Genomic DNA, 26,674 nt, shown 5'->3' with positions numbered 1-26,674 from the left:
CTTGAATAGGGAAAAGGAGTCACCCTTGGGAAGGTGGGGTGGAGGGGTTGGTGGTGGCTCCTAGTTAAGCTTGGAGGATGGAAGGAACCAAAAGATGGATGCGTGGTGGTCTCAGGGAGGGAGGCATGATCAGAGAAAGGCCCTGGGTCTGGGAATAATCATATTGTACACATAGTATCTTAATATTGAACACCATCCTACATGTTTCACATGCTTTACCTTGTTTAATTCTCCTTGCAGCCCTGTGAAGTGAGTGCTATTACTGGTTTTGTGCTGTAGAATCTGTGACACAGAGAGGTTGAGTAATTGTCCTAAGGTCACACAGCTTCTAAGTAGCAGTGCTGGATAGATCTGACTCTACAGTCTGTGCTCTTAGCTGTGTCAAGGAGGAAGGCCCAGGATTTCATCTAGAAAACAGACTGTGAAAAGGGATTGGAATGAGAGCAACCTGCACTGGGTGCAGAGGTCCTGTCGATAAAGGATGCAGGATGGGAAAGGAAGACAAAGGAAGGGCCTAGAAGGTCCAAGGAGAAGGGTGTTCAGGGCTGCAAGCAACACTGGAAGCCAGGCCAGTTCAGTTGACCACCTACCCTGGTGCATCCCCAATCCCTGCTGTCCCTTCAGGTCGGATTTGCAATTCTGCTCTCCCTCCTCCTAAACACAAACAGGAGATTTACACACTCAAAGTCTCTCCCCACAAATAACTAACTAATCACAAAGGGAAAAATTGTAACTTTGCAGTGGCACAACCTGGCCGACGCCAGCTTAACCAAGTGACCAAAGTGGATATTCAGGGAAGGCTCTGGAAGGGCATTTGGGGGAAGCGTGGAAAGGTTTTGTGAGGACTCTGAATGACGGGGGTGGGAAGCTTTGGGGACTGAGGAGTCTACCCTAACAGGGCAGGGTCCAGAGGGGGAAGGAGGGGTATGTCTCCGGGAAAAGGAGAAGTATTGAGGTGGGAGAGGTTCTGAGGTTTGAGCGAGGCCCTGGGGAGGGACTTGACAGTTTGGGTGACAGGAGGGTCAGAATAGGGTCAGTATGGGAGGTGTCGGGTGGGTAAAAGCTGGGTGAGTGCAGGGCTAGGGGTAGGGTCTCCAAGGACAGTGAAAGGGTCGGGACTCGCGGGCGAGGGCTCTAGGGCAACGGCCAGTGGAAGGGGGGCTCCTGTGGCGTGAAGTCAGGCCAGCCCGAGGGTGAGGCGATTTGGACCGTCCGACCTGGGGCGACGGGAGGGCGAGGGTGCGGGACGGTGCGGGAGGGCGCGAGGTAGGCGGCGGGGCGTGCCGGGGCGGGGCCGGGGCGGGGCCGGCACCGCCCGGCGGGTCCCCCCGCGCTCCAGGGGGCGCTGTGAGCCTGGGCGGTCCCAGGCCGGGCGGCGGCCGCTCCCAGCGAGCGCGGCCCCTTTTCCGGGTTTCCTCCGCCTCCTCCTTCTCTCCTCCTTCTTCTCCGCTGCCGCGGCCGCTGCCCCTTTCCCGGCCGGTGGCTGCCACTGCCGGTGCCGCCGCCGCCACTGCCGCCGCCTCCTGGGGGCCGCGAGCCGAGCGGAGACCGCCGCGGATCGCGAGCGCCGCCCGCCCCGCCGCCCCGCCGGCCGCTCCAGGGCCGGGCCGGCTCGGCCGGCGCCCCCCGCGCCCCCAGCCCGCCCGCCCCCGCGGGCCCGGCCTGGCGCGGCCGCCCGCCGCCGCGTTCCTCCTCCTCCTCCTCCAGCGCCCGGCGGCCCGCTGCCCCCTCCGCCCGCCGCCCCGCGCCCTCCGCCGCGTCGCCGCCGCCACCCTCTGCGCCCCGCGCCGCCCCCCGGTCCCGCCCGCCATGCCCGGCCCGGCCGCGGGCAGCAGGGCCCGGGTCTACGCCGAGGTGAACAGCCTGAGGAGCCGCGAGTACTGGGACTACGAGGCTCACGTCCCGAGCTGGGGGTAAAGCCGCCGCCGCCCCCCGCCGGGCCCGCTGACCCCTGCCCCCGCCCGGCCACCCCCTGCGAACCGCACTCGGGCCCGGTGGTGTCTCCCGCCGACCCCTCCGCGGGCCCGCAGGGAGGCAGAGGTCCAGCTCTCGCACATGTCCTCGTCTTCCTCTTCCCTCCCCTTGTCCCTTTCTCCCCGCTTTGCGCACCTCTTTCCCCCAAGGAATGCTTTTTTACTCGGGGAGAAGTGTGGGGTCCAGGGATCGACGCCCGGTAAAAGTGAGGGAGTAGCCCTTCCTCACGCTTCTGGGTTTCCACTGGGGTGGGAAGTCAACAGCTGTCCTTTGGAGCTATTAAAATTCCCTGCCTTTTCGGTTTTCTGAGATGAGGTGGTGGGAGGAAATTTCTTAAAGACGTCCAGTTTTTTAAAACAGGCACTGTCTACCCTCAGGGTGTGAAACGGGAAGCAGGTGCTGGGGAGCCGCGGGGCACAGGGGGCACCCTCTAGGCCTTCAGGACGGGTGCTTTGCTCAGCCCTCTGGATTGGCTCAGAGCGTTGCCTTCCTGCCCCATCTTTCCAAGTTAGGAGAGACCAATTAGGTTAGGAGCTCTGCAGAGTGAAGGGAGCCAAGATTACGTCGTGGCTTTCATTTAGGGAATGAGTTGTGACGTGATGTATAGACACTTCCAAGTGTTTGCCTGTTGGAAGCGGCTGAATGACGTATACAGTGAGCATAGGCTTGCTTAGATTAACCCCCAGTCCTGGCATTTATGTGTGTGTCTTCCTTTTACAGTAATCAAGATGATTACCAACTGGTTCGAAAACTTGGTCGGGGAAAATATAGTGAAGTATTTGAGGCCATTAACATCACCAACAATGAGAGAGTGGTTGTAAAAATCCTCAAGGTGAGTGTCCTATGAGTGGTATGTAACATTTTTCCCCCCACAGGGCAGAAGGTTGTAAGCTACCCCAGTCACGTTCTAGAATGGGCAATGCAAGCTTGAATTTAATTTAATTTATTTATTTAGAGTCAGAGTCTCACTCTGTCACCCAGGCTGTAGTGCAGATCATAGTTCACTGCAGCCTTCAACTCCTGAGCTCAAATGATCCTCCCATCTCACCCAAGTAGCTGAGACTACAGGTGCATGCCACCACGCCCAGTTATTTTTAAAATTTTTTTGTAGAGTCAGGGTCTGGTCAAGTTGCCCAGGCTGGTCTTAAACTCCTGAGCTCAAGCAGTCCTCCAAAAGGACTCCTTGCAGGCCTCCTAAAATTGCTGGGTTTACAGGCATAAGCCGCTGTGCCCAGCCCACGCTCAGATTTTATTTATCTGATGTCCCTTCATTACTTCTTTTTCCACCCCATTTTGCTGTGAACTTTCAAGAAAATGTGCAGACTGGTCACAGATCTTAGTTCAAATCTAAGTTCAGGAAGGTGTTTGTTCTAAAAAGTAAATTGCCTAAAGCAAAAATTCCTAAAGGGCTCCATTTGTTAGAAAATAAATAGGTATTCAAAAGACAGGAAAGCCATTCTCAATTTAAGGGCTCCCTGAGCACTGTGTTTGTTAGTCTTGGTGCATGCTCTCCGTTGTTCCAGAAAGAAAGTTGGAAAAAATTGGAGCGACTTCAGAAATGTATGTCAAACCCAAGTGGAAGGAAATTCCTTAGCAGATAATCACTTGCTTTTTTTTTTCCTTTGGCAGTAAAGTTTCAGGTGGGATGGATATAGTGCGCCAGTAGTGCTGAGAAGCCTTGTTGGGAAGCCAGAGAGCCATTGTTGCTTATCAGCTAGTAAAAATGTAGAAGAATTCACGTATTATTACTAAAGCAATAATTGGAACAAAACGATTTTAATATATGGTTTAGCAATCAGTTTGATAATGATATGTCTTTTGTTATCTCTTCCATGAAGATGATTTTAATGAGCATGAAGGGTCGGCTAAATTTTCCTTCTGGTAACAGATTAATTGTATAGCTTTAATAATGTTTTATAGGCTATAGTAAAAAGTAGTTCTTAGAATCTGTGATGGGTCTTCGTTATTGCCAGATCATTTCATGTGGTTACATGTCATTTAGTGAGAGATTGAGAAGACGGAAGAGTGACGTAAGCACTTTGCATACATGTGATTTCCAGTGTGGCCCTTTTGCAGAGGTTCTGTGGACTAAGAATGTGGAATTGAAAAGCTGTTTCTGTGTGTTAGAGCAGCTGTGTAGGTAATCACTGTTTAATGTGAGGGGTCAGGCTTATGCTTCCTGGTAATCTTTCAGAAAAAATGATTAACTCCATCACTCAAAACATCCTAGCCTAGTGATGAAGAAGCAGAATTGCAGTAAAGAGAAATAGACAGTTACTTGTGTTCTCAGACACACTGGGGATGAGAAGTGAGGAATTGATGTTGAAGATACTGAGTGTGACTCCTCTCTTCCCTAAATATGTATTGCATTTATGAAGTCACAAGGTTTTTTTTTTTTTTTAAGTCACAGGGAAATTACCTTAAAAAGCCATACATTAGCTTTATATATATAAGCATAAGTTTTTAATAAGCTGCTTCAAATCTAAGAAATAAGCGAGGCGTAAATTGAAATTAGGAATATCCACATTCCACTGCTGTATATTCAGAAGAATGAATTGCTGACTCTAAAGCAATTCCGGAAAAATGTCTGAACTTTTGTGCTATGGCAGCATTTTTAGAATAAGTGTACGATTTTCTGTGGTGCTTTTTTTTTTGAAAGGAATAGCATTCAGGTGTATGTATAAATCCCAGCATGTTCATTTAGGAGAGCATCACATTGCTGCTTCATCATCTGAAGAGCTTCATAGGCTCTAGCTTTCTCCTACTCTAAAGATTCTCAGCAGATGTTAGGAAACCCAGTATGTAAGCTGCTGCAGGTTATCTTTACAAATGGGAGACCTAGGCACAAAGAAACTTACCTAATGTCATTATGTTGAATGACCATTAGCCAGAACTCCTGTTTCCTATTTCTTCATATTTCTTACTGTTCATTTTAGCATTGGATTGTAGGATCTGAACGTTGAGCACAGAAACAGGTACCAGTGTCCTGGAATCACACTTGGGAGGCCCCTAGTTAATGAAATGTTTCTTGTTTCTTCTTGACATTGTTTGTTTTCACAGTGCAGCCTAAACCACTAGTGAAACTACACTCAATTATTTATGTTTTTTAAAGCCCGGTGGCATTTCTATCCAGATTTTGTTCCTGTCTGAAGGATGGGGTAATACATCACTAATGGCATTATTGTGATTTTGTTGTTTTGTGAATTGAAAGTATTACTTTTTAAAAAGAACAGGATCTTTAGCCAAAGTTGTGTTTCTTTATTCAAATAAGTTGAAGTTATGACTAATAGCTACTATTGTGGTGCTTGGTCATAGGAAATTAGGTCCTTAACGGAGTACCAGTTGCTCTTAACTTGAAAGAATTTAGAACAGCCTTCCTTTTTGTATAAGCCTGCTGTATTTTAGCTGCAGGATTGTATTATGCACATAGTGACCAAGATAGAGGGTGCCTTTCTTGAGGACAAGCGGTCTTACTTTTGTAGTTTCATATCAGTTCTTTCCTATGTGTGAGAATGGGTAAATGATGAGTGACTACAGAGGAATTTTATATCATTTAATTTGCGTTAGTAGATTTCCAGGTATTGATCAAAAATGAGGTACTAAGAAGTTTTAGGAATTTAGAAACTGGTGAGCAAAATTTTACTGTCTATCCCCAAGTGGTATTCTATGGCTAAAATCTTAAAACTTTCCAATCAATGGAGAGGTTGTATCTTTTTTTGACAAATTGTTTTGAGGAGAAGAGAGAAAAAGGAGGAGGAAAATGGTAAGGGTTTATATGGCTGGGCAGAAAGCTACATTAGTGTCAAAAGTTTCATCTTTTGATTTTGAAAAATCAATTCTTCATTTCCTTTGTAGTACCTCTTAGAAAAGTGTACACAGAAGTAAAAGTGGCCACTTTTGACAACTTTTAGAATTTTATGAACACTGCCTGTGTGTGTAGATTTCAGTACTTCCTGGGGTCCTTGGGATCTTTCAAATTAAACTATTTCTTGAATAAAAGTTAAGAGCAACACTGTTTTTAAAAACAGATAGCAGGCCGGGCGCGGTGGCTCAAGCCTGTAATCCCAGCACTTTGGGAGGCCGAGACGGGCGGATCACGAGGTCAGGAGTTCGAGACCATCCTGGCTAACACGGTGAAACCCCGTCTCTACTAAAAAATACAAAAAACTAGCCGGGCGAGGTGGTGGGCGCCTGTAGTCCCAGCTACTCGGGAGGCTGAGGCAGGAGAATGGCGTAAAAACCCGGGAGGCGGAGCTTGCAATGAGCTGAGATCCGGCCACTGCACTCCAGCCTGGGCGACACAGCGAGACTCCGTCTCAAAAAAAAAAAAAAAAAAAAAAAAAAAAACAGATAGCATTTCGAACCAGTGCTAAAATGACTTGGAAATTCCCATATAAGGCTTCCTCTTAGTAGTCTTATTTTATAAACAGATTGACTATCCATTTCCCCCCAGATATTAATTCTTTAGCTTTAAACAAAGGATGGTGGTATTAAATTTTGCTCCTTAAGCATGTTTAGCATATTTGCAGATATTTTTTAAGTTTTGTGTTGTAAGTAGGTAGTGTTAAAAGGATGGGCGTTGGTTATACATCTTTGTTAATAGCTTCATCGTGAGCTGGTGATCTTTATGTTATGTCAGAATGGTGCTTTCTTCTTTATTTCTAGCTTCTCCTGTGGTAGGTTTTTTACCCTTTTGAATTTAGGCATGTGTATGAAGACATCTTCCTGAAACAACACATTAGTGGTATTTATCTAAATTTTTGGTACATTCTAATTTTCACTAATGTCTCATGGTATAAAAGTAGTGAAAACAGTATTACTGAAGTATTGCTAACATTCAAAATAATGTTAAAAATTGTATGTGAACTAGGCTATTTCCAACATTGTGGTGGGGAGTCACAGATTAAGAGTATAGTTAACCGGTGTCAAACAGAATCACAGAATGCGGGTGCTTAGAAACCGTTAGAACCCAGGCCCTTTTTACAAATCAACCAAGACCCAGAGAAAGGATTTATATGCTCAGCGTCATGTAGTCACAGGGTGGAAGCACTCGGTGTAGGACCCGTATACCTGTCCTGAAGTCTCGGCAGGTGCGAGGAGCATAATTAGGACATTTGCTGGATGTTTGACTTTGTGATGTACTGATCTGTACTGGAAGAATTGAGGAACACTCACCAAGAGTCAAATGAAGTTAATTCGTTTCTAATGATTTTTGGAGTAATTTTTCTCAAAGGAAGTATTTGACTTTGGTAAGTTGCTAGTTGAAGTATGGAATCCAAGAGTCCTAGAGGGCTGTAGGGACCCAGGCAGGGGTTCTCTATGATTAGTATCCACAGCAGCATGTTTAATGCTTAAATGAAATGCTGCTTTATTCTCTCGGAGCATCAATAAGTAGTATTTTTATGCTTTTTTTAACCCATAGAGTTCCTCCAAGTCTCAGCATGATCACTTGGCAGATTTGGGGATTATTAGTTTTGTCCCTTTAATACAAGAGTTTATTTGAGAACAAACCACATGTGAAAAGAATATCTTGATATAGTGTGCCCATTTTCATGTATAAAGCAGGGCTCCAGATAGTTTCTAGAGTTTAATTTCAGGATCTGCCATCTCATAATCAGGGTGGTATAGTGTAAGAAGTGCTATAAATGAGAGGGCAGAAGGCTTGAGTTCAAAAACTAGTGTGTTCATTGATACCACTTGACTGTTTTCTCATCTATGAAATAAGCATACATTTCCTGCTTAAGTCACAGGGTTGTCAGGAAAGTCAGATAAACTGTAGACAGATGGGTACAGAGATTGATTATCATGTGTTAGTAATCTACAAAATGCTTCTTTCCTGAGTGAGTATGGCCTAGAAGTGGTCTGCCTCGTGTCAGGTGTTAGTTCCAACTGTAGACGCTCTATAACATCGAACAGTTACTTAAGTTCTCTGTGCCTCAATGTCCTTCCTCAAGTAAAAAATGTTACTAGTGCTCATCTAAGAGGATTAAATGTGCTTAAAACGGTGCCTGGCCTGAGAGATAAATAAAGTGTAGTAATAACAATATTACATTTGGGCAATGCGAATGATTTTTAGAGGCAGAACCAGTAGTAGAAAGGGTTGCAGTGTTCTCTTGATGAGATTCAAAGGGTCTGCTCTATGCCTTGCCTTTAAAAAAAAAAATGCTGGGCGCGGTGACTCACGCCTGTAATCCAGCACTTTGGGAGGCCAAGGCAGGCGGATCACGAGGTCAGGAGATTGAGACCATCCTGGCTAACATGGTGAGACCCCGTCTCTACTAAAAATACAAAAAATTAGCCGGGCGTGTTGGCAGGCGCCTGTAGTCCCAGCTACTCGGGAGGCTGAGGCAGGAGAATGGCATGAACTCGGGAGGCAGAGCTTGCAGTGAGCCAAGATTGCGCCACTGCACTCCAGCCTGGGCGACAGTGCGAGACTCCATCTCAAAAAAATAAATAAATACATAAATAAATAGTGTTAAAATACATGTAACATAGGCTAGGCGCGGTGCCTCACGCCTGTAATCCCAGCACTTTGGGAGGCCGAGGCAGGCGGATCACCTGAGGTCAGGAGTTCAAGACCAGCCTGGCCAACCTGGTGAAACTCTGCCTCTACTAAAAATACAAAAAATTAGCTGGGCATGGTGGCAGGCGCCTGTAATCCCAGCTACTCAGGAGGCTGAGGCAGGAGAATCGCTTTAACCCGGGAGGCAGAGGTTGCAGTAAGCCAAGATTGCACCATTGCACTCCAGCCTGGGCAATAAGAGCGAAACTCGTCTAAAAAATAATAAAATAAAATAACATAATATTTACCATCTTAACCATTCTTAAGTGTACAGTTCAATGGGTAATGTGCAGCCATCACTACCATCCATCTCTATAACTTGTTTAGTCTTGTAAAATGGAAACTCTGTATCCATTAAACAATAACTAGCCATTTTTCCCTCCCCCATTTCCTGGCAACAACCATTTTACTGTTTCTATGAATTTGACTACTCCAAGTACCTCATATAAGTGGAATTGTACAGTATTTATCCTTTTGTGACTGGATTATTTTGCACAGCATTATGTCCTCCAGGTTTATCACTGTTGCATGCGTCAGAATTTCCTTCCATTTTAAGGCTACGTCATTTTCCATTGTATGTATATAGCACATTTTCTTAGCCGTTCACCATCAGTGGATGGGTTGCTTCCATGTTTTAGCTATTGTGAATAATGCTGCTTTGAACATGAGTGTACAGATACCTCCTGAAGACCCTGCTTCACTTCTTTTGGGTATAGACCCAGAAGTGGAATTGCTGGATCACAAGGTAATTAATTCTATATTTAATGTTTTGAGGAACTTTCCAGAGTGGCTGTACCATTTTACATTCTGACTGCAGTGTACAAGTTTGACTGTTTCTCCATATCCTTGCCAACACTTCTTTTCTGGTTTTTTTGATAGCAGCCATCCCGACTTGTGTGAGGTGGTATCTGATTATCATTTTGATTTTATGCCTTGCCTTTTTTAATAATTTTTTTAACTCCTGAGAATAAACAAATACCCTCAAGGAGTAGATCATGTAATTGGGATGATGAAACTTGAAAGATGAGAGGAAAAGTTTTCTGTGATGAGATAACATTGCTCAGATAATGTTTTTATTTAGGTCAGGTGCAGTGGGTTTTAGGGATGCCACCAGGGTAGTTGAACTTTCTTTTTACTCTGTCCTTCTACATTCCTGGCAACCATTGTTCATTGCAGGTGATGAAATTCATATCATAGTGGAGCAGTTGTTAGTTTGGTAGTAGAGTAAAAGTAACCCCAAATTTGAGAGTTAGGAGCTGTTGATAAATTCCTGCCTGTCTTGAATTTGTTAGTTCAGTTGTTCTTTTTTTCACCAATTTGTCTACTAGACTTCGAGTTAAAAAAAAATTTGTTTTATTAGTTTGGACAATAGCTAAACTGATTGAGTTTGAATCTTTTAAACAGATAGTCTCTGAACTGGAATAAATGAACCCCAGATGGAGACTTTCTCTAGCACGCAGAGTGAAATTGTGAGATCGTTGTAGAAATACATGTATTTTCTACATTTTGTGTAACTGGTGGTAAATGGCTACAGGCTCTGGACAGGAGAATCAAAGCATCCTTATTTCTGTAAAACTCGGTTTATTTTCCTTAGGACACCAACAATCCTCCCTCATAAATCCTAACTTTTTATCTCTGATTCACATTAAAAGGATCACTTTCAGCTTCTCAGAGCTCATTGATTTAGTTTTTCAAGCGTCTTTCCAGTCCAGAGGAATAAACTGAGGCTGAAGGGATCTACCTGTAGCTGAGTTTTTGATGGTTTGGAGGGAAGTGTCCTGGACTGTGGGTCGGTCACCTTTCTTTTTTATCATCTCTTGGTCTTTTGTCAGCTTGTGAGGACTCTAGCTGCCTTTGTGACTTGGGACTCCTTTGTGCCACCTTCAGAGTTGCCCTGCTATTCCCAGTCTCTAGTTTGGGAAGTTTAAGTTAGATACCTGGTGGGCAACAAAATATGCTTCAGTTGCTATGCAAGATACCTTTAGATGTATTGATAGATAGGTTCATCTTAACTGGGCTGTCCAGGCCTGACCCGTTGCTTAATAACGGGAGAGCAATGCAAGACTTTACATGGGGCAGTGTCATAAAGGCAACTAATGGGTTGTCCCTGTAAGCGGTTAGGAGTACTGTTAGGAGTAGAAGAGGTTTTTGGTGGATATAGGCTTCTGGTTGCGGGTTTTTTTCTCTCTGTTACCACTCTCACAGATCTATAGCTGCTTTCCAGTATTGGATGACAAATCTAGAATTTTCTTACATTGAAAGGCATTGACTAAACTGGTAGCATTGGCTGAATTTTTAAGTATAAGATAACCAGCTTTGGCCGGGCGCAGTCGCTCACACCTGTAATCCCAGCACTTTGGGAGGCTAAGGCAGGTGGATCACCTGAGGTCAGGAGTTCGAGATCAGCCTGGCCAACATGGTGAAACCCTATCTCTACTAAAAATACAAAAAAATTAGCTGGGCGTGGTGGCGTGCACTTGTAGTACTTGGAAGGCTGAGGCAGGAGAATTGTTTGAACTTGGGAGGCGGAGGTTGCAGTGAGCTGAGATTGTGCCACTGCGCTCCAGCCTGGGCCACGGAGTGAGACCCCGTCTCAAAAAAAAGTCAGTTTTTATTTTTCTTTTAACTTCTTAACATAATTTCGGACTTAAAAAAAGTTGCAGGAATTCCCGTATCTGTTTCACCCAGACTCCTCAAATGTTAACATTTGCTTTATCCTTCTCTTTCTCATATATACACACATATGTACATACATACATACATATATGTACATATATACACCTGTATAATAACATTTATGTTATGTATATTTTCCTGAAGTGCTTGAGAGTAAATCGTAGTCATCCCTAAATACTTCAGTATGCATTTCCTAAAAATAAAGAGTTTCTTACATAACCCTACAATGCCATATTAAAAAATTAGAAGGTAGGCTGGGCGCGGTGGCTCAAGCCTGTAATCCCAGCACTTTGAGAGGCCGAGACGGGCGGATCACAAGGTCAGGAGATCGAGACCATCCTGGCTAACATGGTGAAACCCCGTCTCTACTAAAAAATACAAAAAATTAGCCGGGCGAGCTGGCGGGTGCCTGTAGTCCCAGCTACTCGGGAGGCTGAGGCAGGAGAATGGCGTGAACCCGGGAGGCGGAGCTTGCAGTGAGCTGAGATCCGGCCACTGCACTCCAGCCTGGGCGACAGAGCGAGACTCCGTCCCAAAGAAAAAAAAAAGAACGTAACCATTGATGCAATGCTATTAGCTAATCTACAGCTCTCATTCACATTTGCCAGTTACCTTTATAACGTTCTTTATAGCAAAGGAAAATCCCAGATTATATGATTATATTCAGTTGTAGTCATGTGTTATATTCAGTTGTCAAATTTTAAAAGTCTGGAACAATTGCGCAGTTTGTTTCATGACATTGACATATTTGAATCTTTCAGGCTGGTTATTTTGTAGTGTGTCCTTCCCTGGCTATTTTTTAATCGGATTGTACAGTGCTTTTTTTCCCCAAAGTTTCGAGCTCCCTTGTTAATGAAAAAGGGACTAAGGAGTAAGGTTTCTAAGTGGAGTCAGGGAACATGCACAGCAGCCTCATCTGCTCTCCTGGGAACCCTGGCACAGCGGGCGGAGAGCGGGTATCATCATGGCAGCTAGCTCACAAGGACACAGCAAGAGCCCAGCCTCTCAGTTAAGCCCCTTGTTACAGGTGATGCAAGTGCTCTGAGTTTCATAGTCCTTTCCTTCTCTGTTTTGTTATGTGTTCAAAGCTGTATCTTAGTGACCAACAAAAGATGAAGGTTTTTTTGGCATGTGTGTATGTTATATTTTCCCCCTCCCCTCTCCTTCCCCACCCCACACACAGGCAAAAGAAGTCTTGCTTTATTATTTCTTGGCAAATCCATTGGCCTCTCTTTGCGTCTGCTATTATAACAGTGTCTCAATGATAAAATACTCTTTTTCCTTAGTTACGTTTCTCCCTTTGGCCACACTTGGGAAACAAAAGCACTGTGGCAAGAGTATAGCATGCAGTCAGACTGCCCAGCTTCCAGCTTTGATTCCTGCCCCACTCTGCCATGAGCTGTGTGATCTTGGGCAGATAGCTCAACTCTGCTACTTAGGGACTTTGTGAGGATTCATAATGACTTATTAAATAATAAATTACTAAAAATATGAAAATAACACTATCATTTATTAGGTGCTTACTGTGTTCCAGTCACCATTCTGAGTGCCTTATAAAGCATACTTGATTATGATAGACTTACTTTTTCAGAACCGCTTCTCTTCTTCCTCGAACTCTTTAGCTCATTTAAGACAAGGAGTAATATGTGTAATGAGAGTAATTATTTTTAAAACTTTTAATCTTTCCAGCAGACTGAAAAGTTAGATAGAAGTGTTCAGTCACTGTTGTATCAGATTGATTTCTCCTTTCCTGATTCGACATCTCTTTCTTCAGGAATGGGATCTGTTGGGAAACATTAACTGGCTCTGTGCTGATTTCAGATTCTAGATATTAAGGAAATGGGAGTGGTGACAGGAAATGAGAGCCAGCAGCTGGGAAGCAAGTTTGTAACCTGATGTCAGTGAACTGGTCTTTCACTCCTGAAAGACAAAATTACATGTAACTCATTGGAAGAGCAGGTGTCTCACCATTTTGTTTCGGTTTTTCCATTTGTGAGTGCATGATATACAGCTGTTCAGAGCTATATTTTCCACTTGGCAGCTATCTAGTAAGCAGAAGTTTTATTTTTGAAGTGTGATACGGGTATTCAAAATTTTTAAGTGCCCTCAATATAACTACTTAAAGATCTTGAGACATAAGCTGTATGGGTCTGTAAATTAACCTAATGTTAAAGGTTCTTACAGGCAAGCCCGTTCTATGTCAGTTTTTTCTCTTCGAATTTAGGCACGCTCTTTAACACAACAGAGTGTACAAGATAGCATACTGTCCATCTTATTGGCTAACGTTTTAAAGTTTTATTTACTAACTTCAAAAGGAGTCTCACTTCTGATTACTCTTGTGTATTTAAGCCAGTGAAGAAAAAGAAGATAAAACGAGAGGTTAAGATTCTGGAGAACCTTCGTGGTGGAACAAATATCATTAAGCTGATTGACACTGTAAAGGACCCTGTGGTAGGTGCCAAATGGTTGGGGGAGTATACTAGTAGACCGGGGTGTGGATATGGGGGTTGTTTAACACGCAGAACCTCATGTAATGATACAGTGGGGATGGTGGTGTTTGTCTTAACTACTGACTGGTTTGAAAACCAGAAAAAAATCATGGTGGCCCAGTGATAAAACAGCTACAACCACTGCGATGGAACCTGAAAGTGTACAGAGAAAAATCCCTTTTCTGGGTTTGTACTTCAGTGTTTTGATTCAGCCCACAAATGTTTGTTGAATGTCTCCTTTAAGGCCCAGCCTCTCTCCAGTTTTGAAAGTGCATTACTGCCAATTTGTGTTACTCTACCTCACTTAAGTAAGCATGACATTTGAAAATCTGGGTTTACACAAGGAGAGTGAACATCTCCATGTGGACACCTGGCATAAAGGCCTGAGCAGGTCCCAGCTCCACTGACCCTTTGAAGAAGTCATCGTCTTTCCCTTAATTCAGCATGTGTCATTAGGGCTCACGTCGCATATGTAGATAGACTAAAATATTTTTGTTAATGCTTAGTTTTTAGTCATTTTAAATGTACTGTTTAATTTTGTTTTCTCTCCCTAGGGAGTAACTTAACCTTAGGTGTTTCTGATTAGCTAAGGTTGGAGGCACCTCACCTCCCCACTTTCGTACCCCTTCTTGTCCCATTGCTGTTCTCCACCTGCTCTACCTCAGATATTTCCCTGTTCTCTTCCCATGATAGTTTTGTTTATTAAAGAAATAGGTTTTTTTTCCTGGCTGCTAAAGACATCCTCGTAATAATATAGTAGCTAACATGCATTGAGTGCTTACTATGTGCTGGGCATATTCCAAGTGCCCAACTGTGTCATGTCACTCAGTCCTCACAATAGTCCATTGGGGTGGGTACCATTTATTCACATTGTACAGATGAGAAAATGCAGAGGTTAGAAGATTCACTCAAGATTACACAGTATTGTTGAAGCATAAGGAAAATTTTTCCTTCTGGACCCTGAGAAGACTGAGAAGGGAAGGGATTGTTGTATGCCAGATTGTAACTAATTGGCCTTTAAGATATATCCTGTCCTTTTAGCACAGATTGATTTTATAATGACTAGTTCTGGACTGCCTCCTGTTTGAAAATGGGCTGCATTGGAAATGAGTACCCATTGAAAAATGAGCACCCTGTAAAAATAGGAATTTCAGAATAATTTTTAAAGTGTGAGTTAGTATGTGGTATACCAGGAGCATCTTTGTTTTGCTTTTTCTTTTTCAAGTTAGCGGAACTTAGTGCTACATCTTATTATTTTTGTAATTTGTTAAAGTATGTGTATGTTTTACGTGATAATGTAAGACAAGTAAATTGAAGTTGACAAAAATCAACAGGGACCCCTTGTCTGTTAGAAGGTCAGGCTTACTTCACAGCCTGTAGAGAGATGTGGTAATATTGATGAAACCCTTACAGTTTCGGGCTGGTGAAGAATTTTTAATCATGGCTGCTACTGGGGCTGCTGTTTGGACTCTGAGTTGTCCTCGCAGAGATCTGCATGCTGCCCTGTGGCCTGTTTCCTAGGTAACTTTCACATGGTTCTTGAGCAAAAGATTGCTAGATGATTTTTTTTTCTATAACTCCTTAAGTCCCTACTTTCTCCCAATTTTGAAAGCTTCTTAACTGCCAATTAGCGTTATTTTACTTCAATTAAGGAATCCTGTTATTTGAAAATCTAGATTTATACAAGCTAATATTTAACATTTTTGTACTCATTGGATTAAAGATTATAGTACTTTAAAAATATTCGATTATATATGAGTTTTTAGGAACAGGTCTGCTTGATAAGATGAGACCATCTGTAATGGTCTCTAGCCAAGGCAATAATATTATGGTGTAGCTTACTGATAATATCATGGATGGTTATATTTTCCTTTTGGTCCCGCAAAAGACCTATGATACATTCCCACAACCTGTGATAATTCTGTCAAGTGCAATTCTGGCTTGCTCAACTAAGATGAAAATGTGTCACTTTTTTTGTATATAGTTGGCAAACTGGAACACTCCAGGGTATAAATCCTCACATAACCATTGAAGATTGGTTAAGGCCATTGGTAGGTTATTCAGAGAATACATTCCTCTTAAAACTTTTTATTACGAAATTTTCAACTGTTTTCAAAAGTAAATGCATAATGTAATGAACCTTCCTTCACACATGACCCAACTTTAGCAGTTAATCAGCTGTGGCCAACCTTATTTCATCTATACTCCCACCACTTCCCACCTCCCACTATCCCCAGTTATTTTGAAGCAAATTCCAGACATCATAAAATTTCAAGAGAATACTTTTCTTGACAGGCTGTCCCTGATGAGTGAATCCCTTTGTTATCTGAGTAGGATTTGGGGATGGGCCATTTTGGCAGAAGCAGATTACATTGATTATTGTTTGGGTACTTAAAAAGCATTAATATTCTCTTTTACAGTCAAAGACACCAGCTTTGGTATTTGAATATATCAATAATACAGATTTTAAGGTGCGTATACTTTTCTTTCTGGCATGGGGTTAACGGGGTGAGGGGGAGGTGGTGATAAATATTGTGTACTCCAGAACCCAAGGGGCAGGGCTGTCATTGATGAGAGGAGGAGATAACAAATTGGGTTCCTTAAAGCATGAGCGCAGGATGCAGAAAGTGGCTAGGGTTCTTGCATTAGGTGAAATTACTCATCACCCTTTGCCTTGCTTACTCCAGGAGTAGCTGCTTAGCTGGGTCTAAGCTCGTGCCTCATCTGTAACACTCTTGTTTTAGACAGCATAGCTTTAGTTGTATGTTAACTTTGACTTTTGTACAAAATCTTACTTTGCCGAGAGGAAGGGATAGACTGATACAAGGCTCTTGTGAAAAGAAGCAATGCATTGTATTCAGTGCTGTCAGATAGCGAGTGTGTGTGTGCACGTGACGTACAAATAAATGATTCAGGAAAACCAGACTCAGTGCTTTAGAAGAGCCCTATCTGGGTTTTTTACATTTTCTTATAATGTAAATTATTTTAGACATTGAAGTGTTCTTTTAAAATCATGGTTTTAAACTGGTTTTTCACAAATTTTATAATTTCAAGATTTTGGGGGTTAGGCATACTAGACATGGTGGAAACCCCTTTTTAGCACGTAATTTAAAAACCAATATACAAACAAAATAGTAGCGTTGATTTTCAGGAGCATTTGGAGGACTTGTAGTTGATTGTAACTCTGTCAGTGAGTAAGAGACTTGTGATTTTGTTGTGACAGGAGCTAGAGACAAAACTAAATCATCAGTTGAAAGATGTTGGTATCAGGAGGGATGGTTCTGGGTGAGAGTAAGAGAACCTTATTCTCACACCTAAATTTTTTTTTTTTTTTTTTTGAGACGGAGTTTCACTCTTGTTGCCCAGGCTGGTGCGATCTCGGCTCACTGCAACCTCTGCCTCCCGCGTTCAAGCGATTCTCCTGCCTCAGCCTCCCGAGTAGCTAAGACTGCAAGCATGCACTGCCACCCCCAGCAATTTTTTTTTTTTTTTTTTATTATTAGTAGAGACGGGGTTTCACCGTGTTGGCCAGGCTAGTCTCGAACTCCTGACCTCAGGTGATCCACCCACCTCTGCCTCCCAAAGGGCTGGGATTATAGGTGTGAGCCACTGTCCCGCCCAGCCTAATTTTTCTTAATCACTCTAAAATGACTAAAACAAGGTTAGTGAAAAGTAAGCAAAAGAAGATATTTTGACTTATAAAACAAGGAAGTTTTATGTGTAGTATATAGCACTTCCCACATGTGACAGATTTTCTTGTTAATATGATTCCTTACAGGTGAAATTAGCAGTGAACTCTAAAGAACGGGGTGTAAATTTTTTCATTCAGCAGCATAACAGCGCTTAGCTGGTATGGTACTATGCCGATATGTGTAGCTGATCCTATGAATCACCCACATTTATCCTGGTATATGTGAATGGGAATGTGTGTGCATGTCTTAGAAAACCAGATAGTCTTTAGTGAAACCAAGTATTTTCCTAATGTAAAAATTGAAAGGCTTATGTGAATGGAACTTCATAGTGTAATTCCCAAAGTTTTAAATGCCTGTGCCTCGTTAATGAGTTTTTACCAATTGTCTAGCTACACGTGTAAAATTTCACCTCAGCGTTTTGTGGTTTTTTTGTTGTTGTTTTTTTTTGAGACGGAGCCTTGCTCTGTCACCCAGACTAGAGTGCAGTAGTGCAATCTTGGCTCACTGCAACCTCAGTCTCCCAAGTTCAATCAATTCTCCTGCCTCAGCCTCCTGAGTAGTTGGGACTACAGGCGTGCACCACCACGCCCAGCTAATTTTTTTTTTTTTTTTTTTTTCGTATTTTTAGTAGAGACGGGGTTTCGCCATGTTAGCCAGGATGGTCTCAATCTCCTTACCTCGTGATCCACCCACCTCAGCCTCCCAAAGTGCTGGGATTACAGGCGTGAGCCACCGCGCCCAGCCCATTTTCTGTTTCTTGAAGTGGCATCTGCTCTGTTGATTTAACAACTGCTGAAGATCAGTTAGTGGGAATTCTAATTTCTTAGAGAAATTCTCTCTCGGGTCTTAACCCTCAAAGGGGATGTTTCATACATTCTCTTGTAGCTTTCTTTAAAGAGATTATGGGAAATTAATGTTTTTTTGAGGCTTGCATGTCTGAAATCATTTTTATTTTGTCCTGCCAATTAATGTATTTGCTAGAGTATAGAATTGTAGGTTCTAATTCATAATGTCCTCGATTTGGAAGAGATTGTTCCAGTATTACCACTGAAGCCATTCTGGTTTCATCTTATGTGATGGTTTTGTTTTTGTTGTTTTTCTCTGGAAGCTTTTAGGATTTTCTCATTTCCAGTCTTCTGAAATTTCACGATGACGTGCCTTCATATGGGTCCTTTTTATCTTTTGTTCTGCATACTTGCTGGGCTTTTTCCCCTGTGTTTTGGAAAAAATATTTTTAATGTTCTTTGATTTTTCTCCCCTTTCTTCTTTGTTCTCACTTTCCAGAACTCATTCAAATGTTAGACTTCACATCTTACAGCTCCATTTTGGTCTCGGAACTTTTTAAAATAGTATCCTGTTCTTTTATGTTTTATGTAATACCTTCTATTTTCTCACTAAGAATATTGTATTTTTTCCCTTCATACTTTTTCTCTATTTTTCTTTGTGTGTGAGTTTTTGTTATTTGTCTCTGAAATATCATGGTTTTTGAATGTCTGCTCATTGCTCTAAAGAACCATCAGCCCCTGTCTCAAGGATGCAGGCTTGGCTGCTGGTATCTTAGCCTCAAGTTGAGGAGAACCATGGGGAGTGTTGTGCAGACTTCACCTAAATCTCCAGTTTTCAATGTGGTATCTTAAACTCATTTTCCCATTTCCAGTGCACTCTGTTTGCTCTCTTAGACCAACATCGGAGGTCGCCTGTCCTGAGCCTCTCTGAGGTTGTTCAGTTTGAAGCTGTTTGCCTCTGGCTCCCCTTTCGCTGTTGGCAGAGACATGTTTTCCAGCTTCACAATGTTGTTTCTCCTATCCCTTAGTTCTTACGATTTAATCTCCCTGCCCCTTTTACGGTTATTTTAGAGGAGTTTCAGGTAGAGCAGAGGTGTTTGATCTGCCTTGTTTAAGTGGAGGTCCCCTTTGAATGTTCAAGCCATGACATTTTAGTCAAGAGATCATTAAATATCAGATGGCAGATGTGTATTTTTGAAGAGCAAATCATGGCAGGAAAATTTTATTCTTTTCCAGATAGGCAGGCCACAAATAGAAAATCATTTAGTTCATTGTCGTGATGTCCTTTACTCTTTTTATTTTGTCCTGTGTCCGTCTTATTAGGAAAGTTTGTCTTTTTTATCTTTTTAATTTTAGTGTAAAGTATATTAACAACTGGTTTTAAGGGTATCACCCAGAGAGTTTTTGTCCCTGGTTAATACGAGGGTGAATTAACAGTGATGCAGCCCGCAGCCCATTCTTTTCAGTATTTTATATTGGTGCAATGGATTATAAATTTTGATCTATAATTTTATTTTGTCATAGGGTCCTTCTCTAAATTTGGTATCAAGGTTATACTATACAAGATAGATTGGGTAGCTTTTCCTCTTCCTATTCTCTGAAAGTTTATATGAGATAGGTATTATATGAGTAGATGTCTTTCAGGGGTGGGAGGAAGACTTTGAACCATACTTTCCTTTTTAAAACAGGTTAAAGTTTATCCCGGTTTTCTGTCTCTTCTTGAGTCTATTTGGATAATATATATTTTATTTACTTTCAATTTGATTGACACAAAGAATTCTCTTAGGACTTAAAAACTATTGTTGACTGGTCACAAAAACAAAACAAACAAAAAAAAACCTCTGGCGTATCTGTAGTTATCCTTTCCTTCACATTTTTAAGTAGTATTCGTGCCTTTACTCCTTTTGTTTTTAAATCAGTCTTGCTAGAGATCTCTTATTAATCCTTTAAAAGAACCAGCTTTTTGGTTTTATTGCTCAGTTATTGTTTTTGTTTTTCTCTTTCTGCTTCTATCTTACATTTCTTCTTCCTTCAACTTTGTTGGGCTTTCAGTGGTTTTCTTCTTCATTTCTTGAGTTGAATTAAACTCATTGGATTCTGTTTTTCCTTTTCTTTTTTGTTTTTTTTGAGACGGAATCTCACACTGTTGCCCAGGCTGGAGTGCAGTAGCATAGTCTTGGCTCACTGCAGTCTCCACCTCCCAGGTTCAAGCGATTCTCCTGCCTGAGCCTCCTGAGTAGCTGAGATTACAGGTGTGTGCCACCACGGCCAGCTAATTTTTCTGTTTTTAGTACAGACGGGTTTTACCATGTTGGTCAGGCTGGCCTTGAGCTGCTGACCTCGTGATCCACTTGCCTTGGCCTCCCAAAATGCTGGGTTTACAGGTGTGGGCCACCGTGCCAAGCCTTGATTTTGTTTTTCTTCACAATACATGTGCTTAAGTTTGTACAACCCTAAGCATCATTTTACCTGCATCCCGTGCTTATGGAACTCGCTTCTGGATAGTTTTTAAACTAGAAGTGCAAACTGGAACATTGTGAATTTGCATTTTTCTCCCCAGACTTTTTACTTGGAAAATTGGAAAGAATAGCATAATCAGTATATATCCTTCACCTAGATTTACCAGTTGTTACTGTTTTGCCACATTTGCAGTTATTTCTCTCCCTGTCCCCTAACCCTGGCTTTTTTTTCCTTTTTTTTTTGAGACAGAGTCTCGATCTCTCACCCAGGCTGGAGTGCAAAGTCTCGATCTCTTACCCATGCTGGAGTGCAGTGACCTGATCTTGGCTCACTGTAACCTCCGCCTCCTGGGTTCAAGCGATTCTCCTGCCTCAGCCTCTTGAGTAGCTGGGACTACAGGCATGCCCCACCACACCCAGCTAATTTTTTGTGTTTTTAGTAGAGACAGGGTTCCACCATGTTGACCAGGCTGGTCTTGAACCCCTTACCTCAGGTGATCTGCCCACCTTGGCCTCCCAAAGTGCTGGGATTACAGGCTGAGCCACTATGCCCAGCCTCTCCTTTCTGTCTCTGTTTTATCTTTTTGCTGAGTCATTTTAAAGTAAGTTGCAGACATCATTATGATACGTCACTTGTAAATATGCTAGCACTGAAACTAGGCTGTTTTCCTGTGCAAACACAATACTCTTAGTACACCGAAGAAATTTAGTATTTATACAATAGTGCCATGTAAGATAAGTTCATACTCAAAAGTTTCTCTATAATTATTGTTTCAGTAATATTGTTTATAGCTGTGTGTTTGTGAATGTATGATCCAGGATCCAGTTGAATTTTTTAAAAGTTTGATTGCACTATGTTCAGAGAACATGACCTATATAATGTTAATTATTTGGAATTTGTTGATGGTTGCTTTGTAACTTTAGTACATGATCATTTTTTATGCCAAGTGTGTTAATTTAGTTCAGAATTATGGCCTACTAATTTTTTTTCCTTGTATTTCACTTTATGGTAGAGGTATTGGTTTGGTCAGTTTCTCCTTAAAATCAGCAGTTTTTATGCTTTATATATACCGAAACTGTAATAAAGATATTTTAGAGGCCGGGCGTGGTGGCTGAAGCCTGTAATCCCAGCACTTTGGGAGGCCGAGACGGGCGGATCACGAGGTCAGGAGATCGAGACCATCCTGGCTAACACGGTGAAACCCCGTCTCTACTAAGAAATACAAAAACTAGCCGGGCGAGGTGGCAGGCGCCTGTAGTCCCAGCTACTCGGGAGGCTGAGGCCGGAGAATGGCGTGAACCCGGGAGGCGGAGCTTGCAGTGAGCTGAGATCCGGCCACTGCACTCCAGCCTGGGCTACAGAGCAAGACTCCGTCTCAAAAAAAAAAAAAGATATTTTAGAACAAGACAAAACTTCGAAACAAATGAATGAGAAAAGTTGGTCTCTAAGAGTTGGAATGAATAATTGTAGCAACCTCCCATACTTAAAAGTGTCTCAGGCCAGGTGTGGTGGCTCATGTCTATAATCTCAGCACTTTGGGAGGCTGAAGCAGGCAGATCGCCTGAGGTCAGGAGTTAGAGACCAGCATGGCCAGCATGGTGAAAGCCCGTCTCTACTAAAAATACAATAAAATTAGCTAGGTGTGGTGGTGCACGCCTGTAGTCCCAGCTACTCGGGAGGCTGAGATTGGAGAATCACTTGAACCCGGAGGGGCGGAGGTTGCAGTGCACAGAGATCATGCCATTGCACTCCAACCTGGGCGACAGAATGAGACTCCATCTCAATTTAAAAAAAAAAAAAAAAAAAAGGTGTCTCAAGAGAAGCTAAGGTACTATTTTGAAATATTAAAAAACAAAGGGATTTCAAAAAGACATGCCAAATGGGCTCCATCCTAAGAAGCTGGTAGAATCATATTGATATTTGGAGAATTTCTAAATCATGTAGAGGTAAATCACCACTTAGTAGATAATGTGAGGCCTTGTTAATTCTGTTAGAGGTTGAGTTTACAGACTAAACAGTTATCTTAATTGGGGAAATAAATTGTACTTTTATATTACATCATGTATGTTATTATAGGTCGTTAACATTTTGTCATTTCCTTATAGGGAAATAGGTGACATTTTCAGGGGGATTTGTAATAACTTTGATCTGCTTGATTAAAGATTTACTCTACTTCCTTAAATTTCTAGAAACGTGGACCTCGGTTTTATTCTTTAACTTAAGGGTTACATGTAAACAATTCTTAAACTGGTGACTGCCACAGTAAATACCTCTTTTGCTTGGACTTTATATATCCCACCACTTTTTCTTTTCTCTACACATGACAGGGATTTATGGGCATGGACTGAGCTGTGTATATTAGGGAATGTGCACACACTGTGTGGCTTGAGAGTTTGGTGTGTTGGTGATTCCCACATCTGGCAGGTGACCAGAGCTGCCTGGGAAAGCTTTCTTATAAAGTGTGAATCTTCTGAAGGTCATGGTTGGAAATGGGGTCTTCGAGTCTGGGCTCACGGTGATGCAGCTGAATCGCATTGGAGTCTGAACAGCTGTGTGTATGCTTACGGTAGTAGTGAGGCCCACCTGTGGCCATGCCTTTGTGAGTGTCTGTGGTTTTATACCATGTAGGCCCTGAGTCTGATGACCAAATTACAATTTCTGCCATTCTCCTTCTCAGACTTTTTGGAGCTAATTAAAAGGCCCAGGAAATTTCCACCTTTTAAGTCATTTTTTGAAAATGTAAGCAAAGCTGACTTCCTGCCAGCATTTTGCAGTGGATTGTTTAATAATGTTCTCCCCATAGCTGGCTAAGAAGAAGGGAGGGTAAGTGTGGTTCTTGTGACGTTTCTCTTTCTAATGTGTCATGGACTCTTGGTACTTCTATTTCTTGAAAGACTGCTTCTGTTTTGTTCCATTGACTGTGAACATTGTGAAAACATGTATGCAAGACAGAGCTGCCATACGTGATGTTTGGTGTATGAAGCGCCTGCTCTTCTGCTGTGCGAGGACTTCGTATGTGGTTGGAGTTCAGTGTAGGAAATGGGTGTGGTATTGAGTGAGTTGTTCAGTGGGCCCTTCGCATACTTGGGTGGTGGGGAGAGTTCAGAGATCTTTTATCACCAAATTTGATGACTCTGCCACCAGCCACTGTACCCGTTTCTCCCCGTCATGTGTATGCCACGAAGCACAGGGAATGTTGGCGTGAGACTCTTGGGGTCTGGACAAAGCACACAGCAGAATGAGGAATCACCTTGAGAACCTGAGGTTACCACCAGTCCCTGTGTGAGGAATGTTAACTCTGGGGATGCTGTGTTCTTAATGGCGTCCTGTGCACAGCCACGTTGGAGAGTCAGTGGCATGGAGTTAGAGAAGGGAGGTATCATTGTCAGCTCTGTAGAAAGCAGACAGGTTGGGTTTGGCTTTATAGGCTAAGGTGGAGCAGGGCTAGAGAGGGAAGCAAACATGGGCTTGTTTTGTCAGAGCTGGGGACTTCTAGGGGTGCAGTGAAGAACAGAGCTACAAAAGTCGGAGGAAGCCAGACTGTGGACCCTGCATAGTCTTGAATTCTAGGCCCTGGCAGTTAAATGTTACAGACAGATGTAGTTTGGTCTCCTCCTACCCAGAGATCATGAGAAGTGAGGGTGAATGGCAGTCAGTCACTTGGGACTTTGTAATATCTTAGGCCTAAACACTAGTGTACAACTGGTGTCTTTTGAATTAAATTGTTAATGGTTTTTGTAGCTAGAAATACTGTGTTGACAGTCCAGAGACATTTATTTTTATGGCTTGCACTGTTTATACAGATGCATGGTGTAGGTACCACATGGTGAGGAAAGCCTTCCACAGATAAAAGTCCTAATAAGATAGCCCATGTTAGTTTTTTGGAAATAAAATATTCCAGCCCTCTAAGGGTTAGAAAATTTGATCTTTTCTCTTTCATAGCATATTTATTGACTTGAAGTTCAATTTAGCATAGTCTCTGTGAGGGATTTCCTTAACTCACAGAGGAGGCACTGCTTTGACACCCAAGAGATGGAATCTTAAGCCTCTGTCTTTACATTCAAGCTGTCAGTGTGCAGCCAAGTCCTGGCTAAGAAGCCTTCTTGCAGCAGAGCTGGGAGAAGAACAAAAAACTTGGGTGTGTGTTATGTAGCTGAAGCTCTCCTGAGTAGAGGTGGTGGCTTGTTGGTGCTGTTCTGCCTGAATGGGGGTCAGCTGCAGCCAGGGCCAGCCACCCAACCCCACAACACCATGTACTGGCCTGTGCATTTCATTCCCTGTGCTGCCCTAAGGTTGATGAAATCAAATATTTTTCCTAAGCTGGAAGAGGGAATTACTCTTACCTAAAGGGGGAAACTTGAGAAAGCAAAGACCTGGTATTCTTAGAAAATGTTAAATTTTGTTCTCGGCAAATTTGATGTTTTTATTAAATTTTTTTGAACATTATATGTGGATCAAAAATATAAAATGGTAGACAGTGAAAAGCCTCTTTGATTCCCCTGTATTCCAACTGCCTATTCCTTTACACATATATACATGAAACTAGTTTTTATTACTTTCTTCTATATCATTTTTGCAGATGCAGAAAATGTGGATGTATAGTTTTATTTTCCCCCCATTACACAGACATATTGTATATACACTGTTCTGTGTTCCCTGGAGAGATTCCCTACATTGCTTGTGTCTCTCTCCCAATAGAAGAACAAGAGAAGTTTAATAAAGGTGTGTTTCTTAATTTTATAGAAAGTATGGATTGCGAATTGATGGGAAAACAGATTTACATGGATTTGATTGGGTATCAAAGATAATGAGAGTTCCTGACAAGGGTTTATGATGCTTTTAATGAAGCTTGTAGCATTAATGTATTCTGACTCTTAGAAATTTTTTAAAAACTCCCAGTGAGTGGGTCTTTGGATTATCAATAATGAAAACTTCCATTTGTCTATCAGTTTGGCCGGTGATCGTTTTTGATACCCCTGTCTTTTTTCACTCCTAAAACATCAGTTGTTGCCTGTGAAATGTTCTTTTTTTCCAGCCTGGAATTGGTTTCCAGGGAGCAGAGGGTATAGATTTTTTTGTAAGCTCTTGCCATCTGCAAATGCTATAGCACCTCCTTTTTCCTCATTTCTTTTGAGAACAGCCTGTCTCGCCACTGTTTTACCACAATAGCCCATGAAGTTCTTCAGAGCTCTGCCATCCACTCAGAACCCACTTCTCTAGAATATACTGTGGTGTTAGAGTGGGGTTAGTTTTCTTGATGTTCAGTAAGAATGTGAAGACAGACAACTTAGACTTCACAATGGTGTAATTGTGGTTAATAATTGTAATTGGCAACATCACAGAGCATTAAATAGGAAAGATCTGAGTTGGCTTAAATGTTTTTCTCACTTGGAATTCCTTCCTTTTTTTGTGATTAAAATATAAAACCTTCATCTTTAGTCTTCCCATTTATTTCAGATCAGGTAGTAAAAACGTCATGGGATTCCTTAGTCACATAAATATCAAATAAGCTTAGAGAATGGCCTGCACTTAGGATGACAAGATGCAGTGAGACTAAATTAACTTTCTGTTTTCTGGACTCTGTTTCAGCAACTCTACCAGATCCTGACAGACTTTGATATCCGGTTTTATATGTATGAACTACTTAAAGTAAGTGGTATTCATAAACTGTTAATTTTTTCAGGCCTGTTCATTAAAAGATAAGTTTTTGAGAAAACAAAGAGAACTCAAGCAGAATGTTTCTTGATACCCAGAGGATTTAGTGAAGTTTTTAAACTTATACTGAGGCCTCCATCGAAGAATCTTCACATAGAAACTTTCCAGTGGAACTGACAAAAAAGTGGCCAGTCAGGGGGTACCAGGAGCATTATACCTTAGAACCTCCCATAGTTCTTGTTTGGTCCATGTGTTTTCTCTTTGCTGCTTTATTCTTCCTGTGAATATAACAAATCACCCCAAACTTAATGACTTTTAAAAAATGATTATTGTTTCTTATAATTCTGTGAGTTAGCCAGGTGATTCTTTAGGTCTCAGTTG

General features: G+C 42.2%; 1 protein-coding gene across 2 annotated transcripts in view; it reads left to right on the top strand.

The window, feature by feature from the left end:
* Positions 1–1,438: 1,438 nt before the first annotated feature.
* The window catches only part of CSNK2A2 (casein kinase 2 alpha 2), a 41,324-nt gene continuing 16,088 nt past the window's right edge, over positions 1,439–26,674 (top strand). The window contains exons 1-5 of one of the 2 annotated variants that reach the window (XM_015126280.3): positions 1,439–1,913; positions 2,695–2,806; positions 13,562–13,663; positions 16,122–16,172; positions 26,228–26,287. In XM_015126280.3, the coding sequence (XP_014981766.1) occupies positions 1,810–1,913; positions 2,695–2,806; positions 13,562–13,663; positions 16,122–16,172; positions 26,228–26,287 (429 nt within the window). In that variant the 5' untranslated portion in view covers positions 1,439–1,809. The remainder of the gene's footprint in view (positions 1,914–2,694; positions 2,807–13,561; positions 13,664–16,121; positions 16,173–26,227; positions 26,288–26,674) is intronic. The other variant, XM_077986345.1, reaches the window with a different exon arrangement.

This window comes from Macaca mulatta, chromosome 20, assembly GCF_049350105.2.
Source record: "Macaca mulatta isolate MMU2019108-1 chromosome 20, T2T-MMU8v2.0, whole genome shotgun sequence".
Lineage (NCBI taxonomy): Eukaryota > Metazoa > Chordata > Mammalia > Primates > Cercopithecidae > Macaca > Macaca mulatta.
This window is presented reverse-complemented; position numbering and strand designations above follow the sequence as displayed.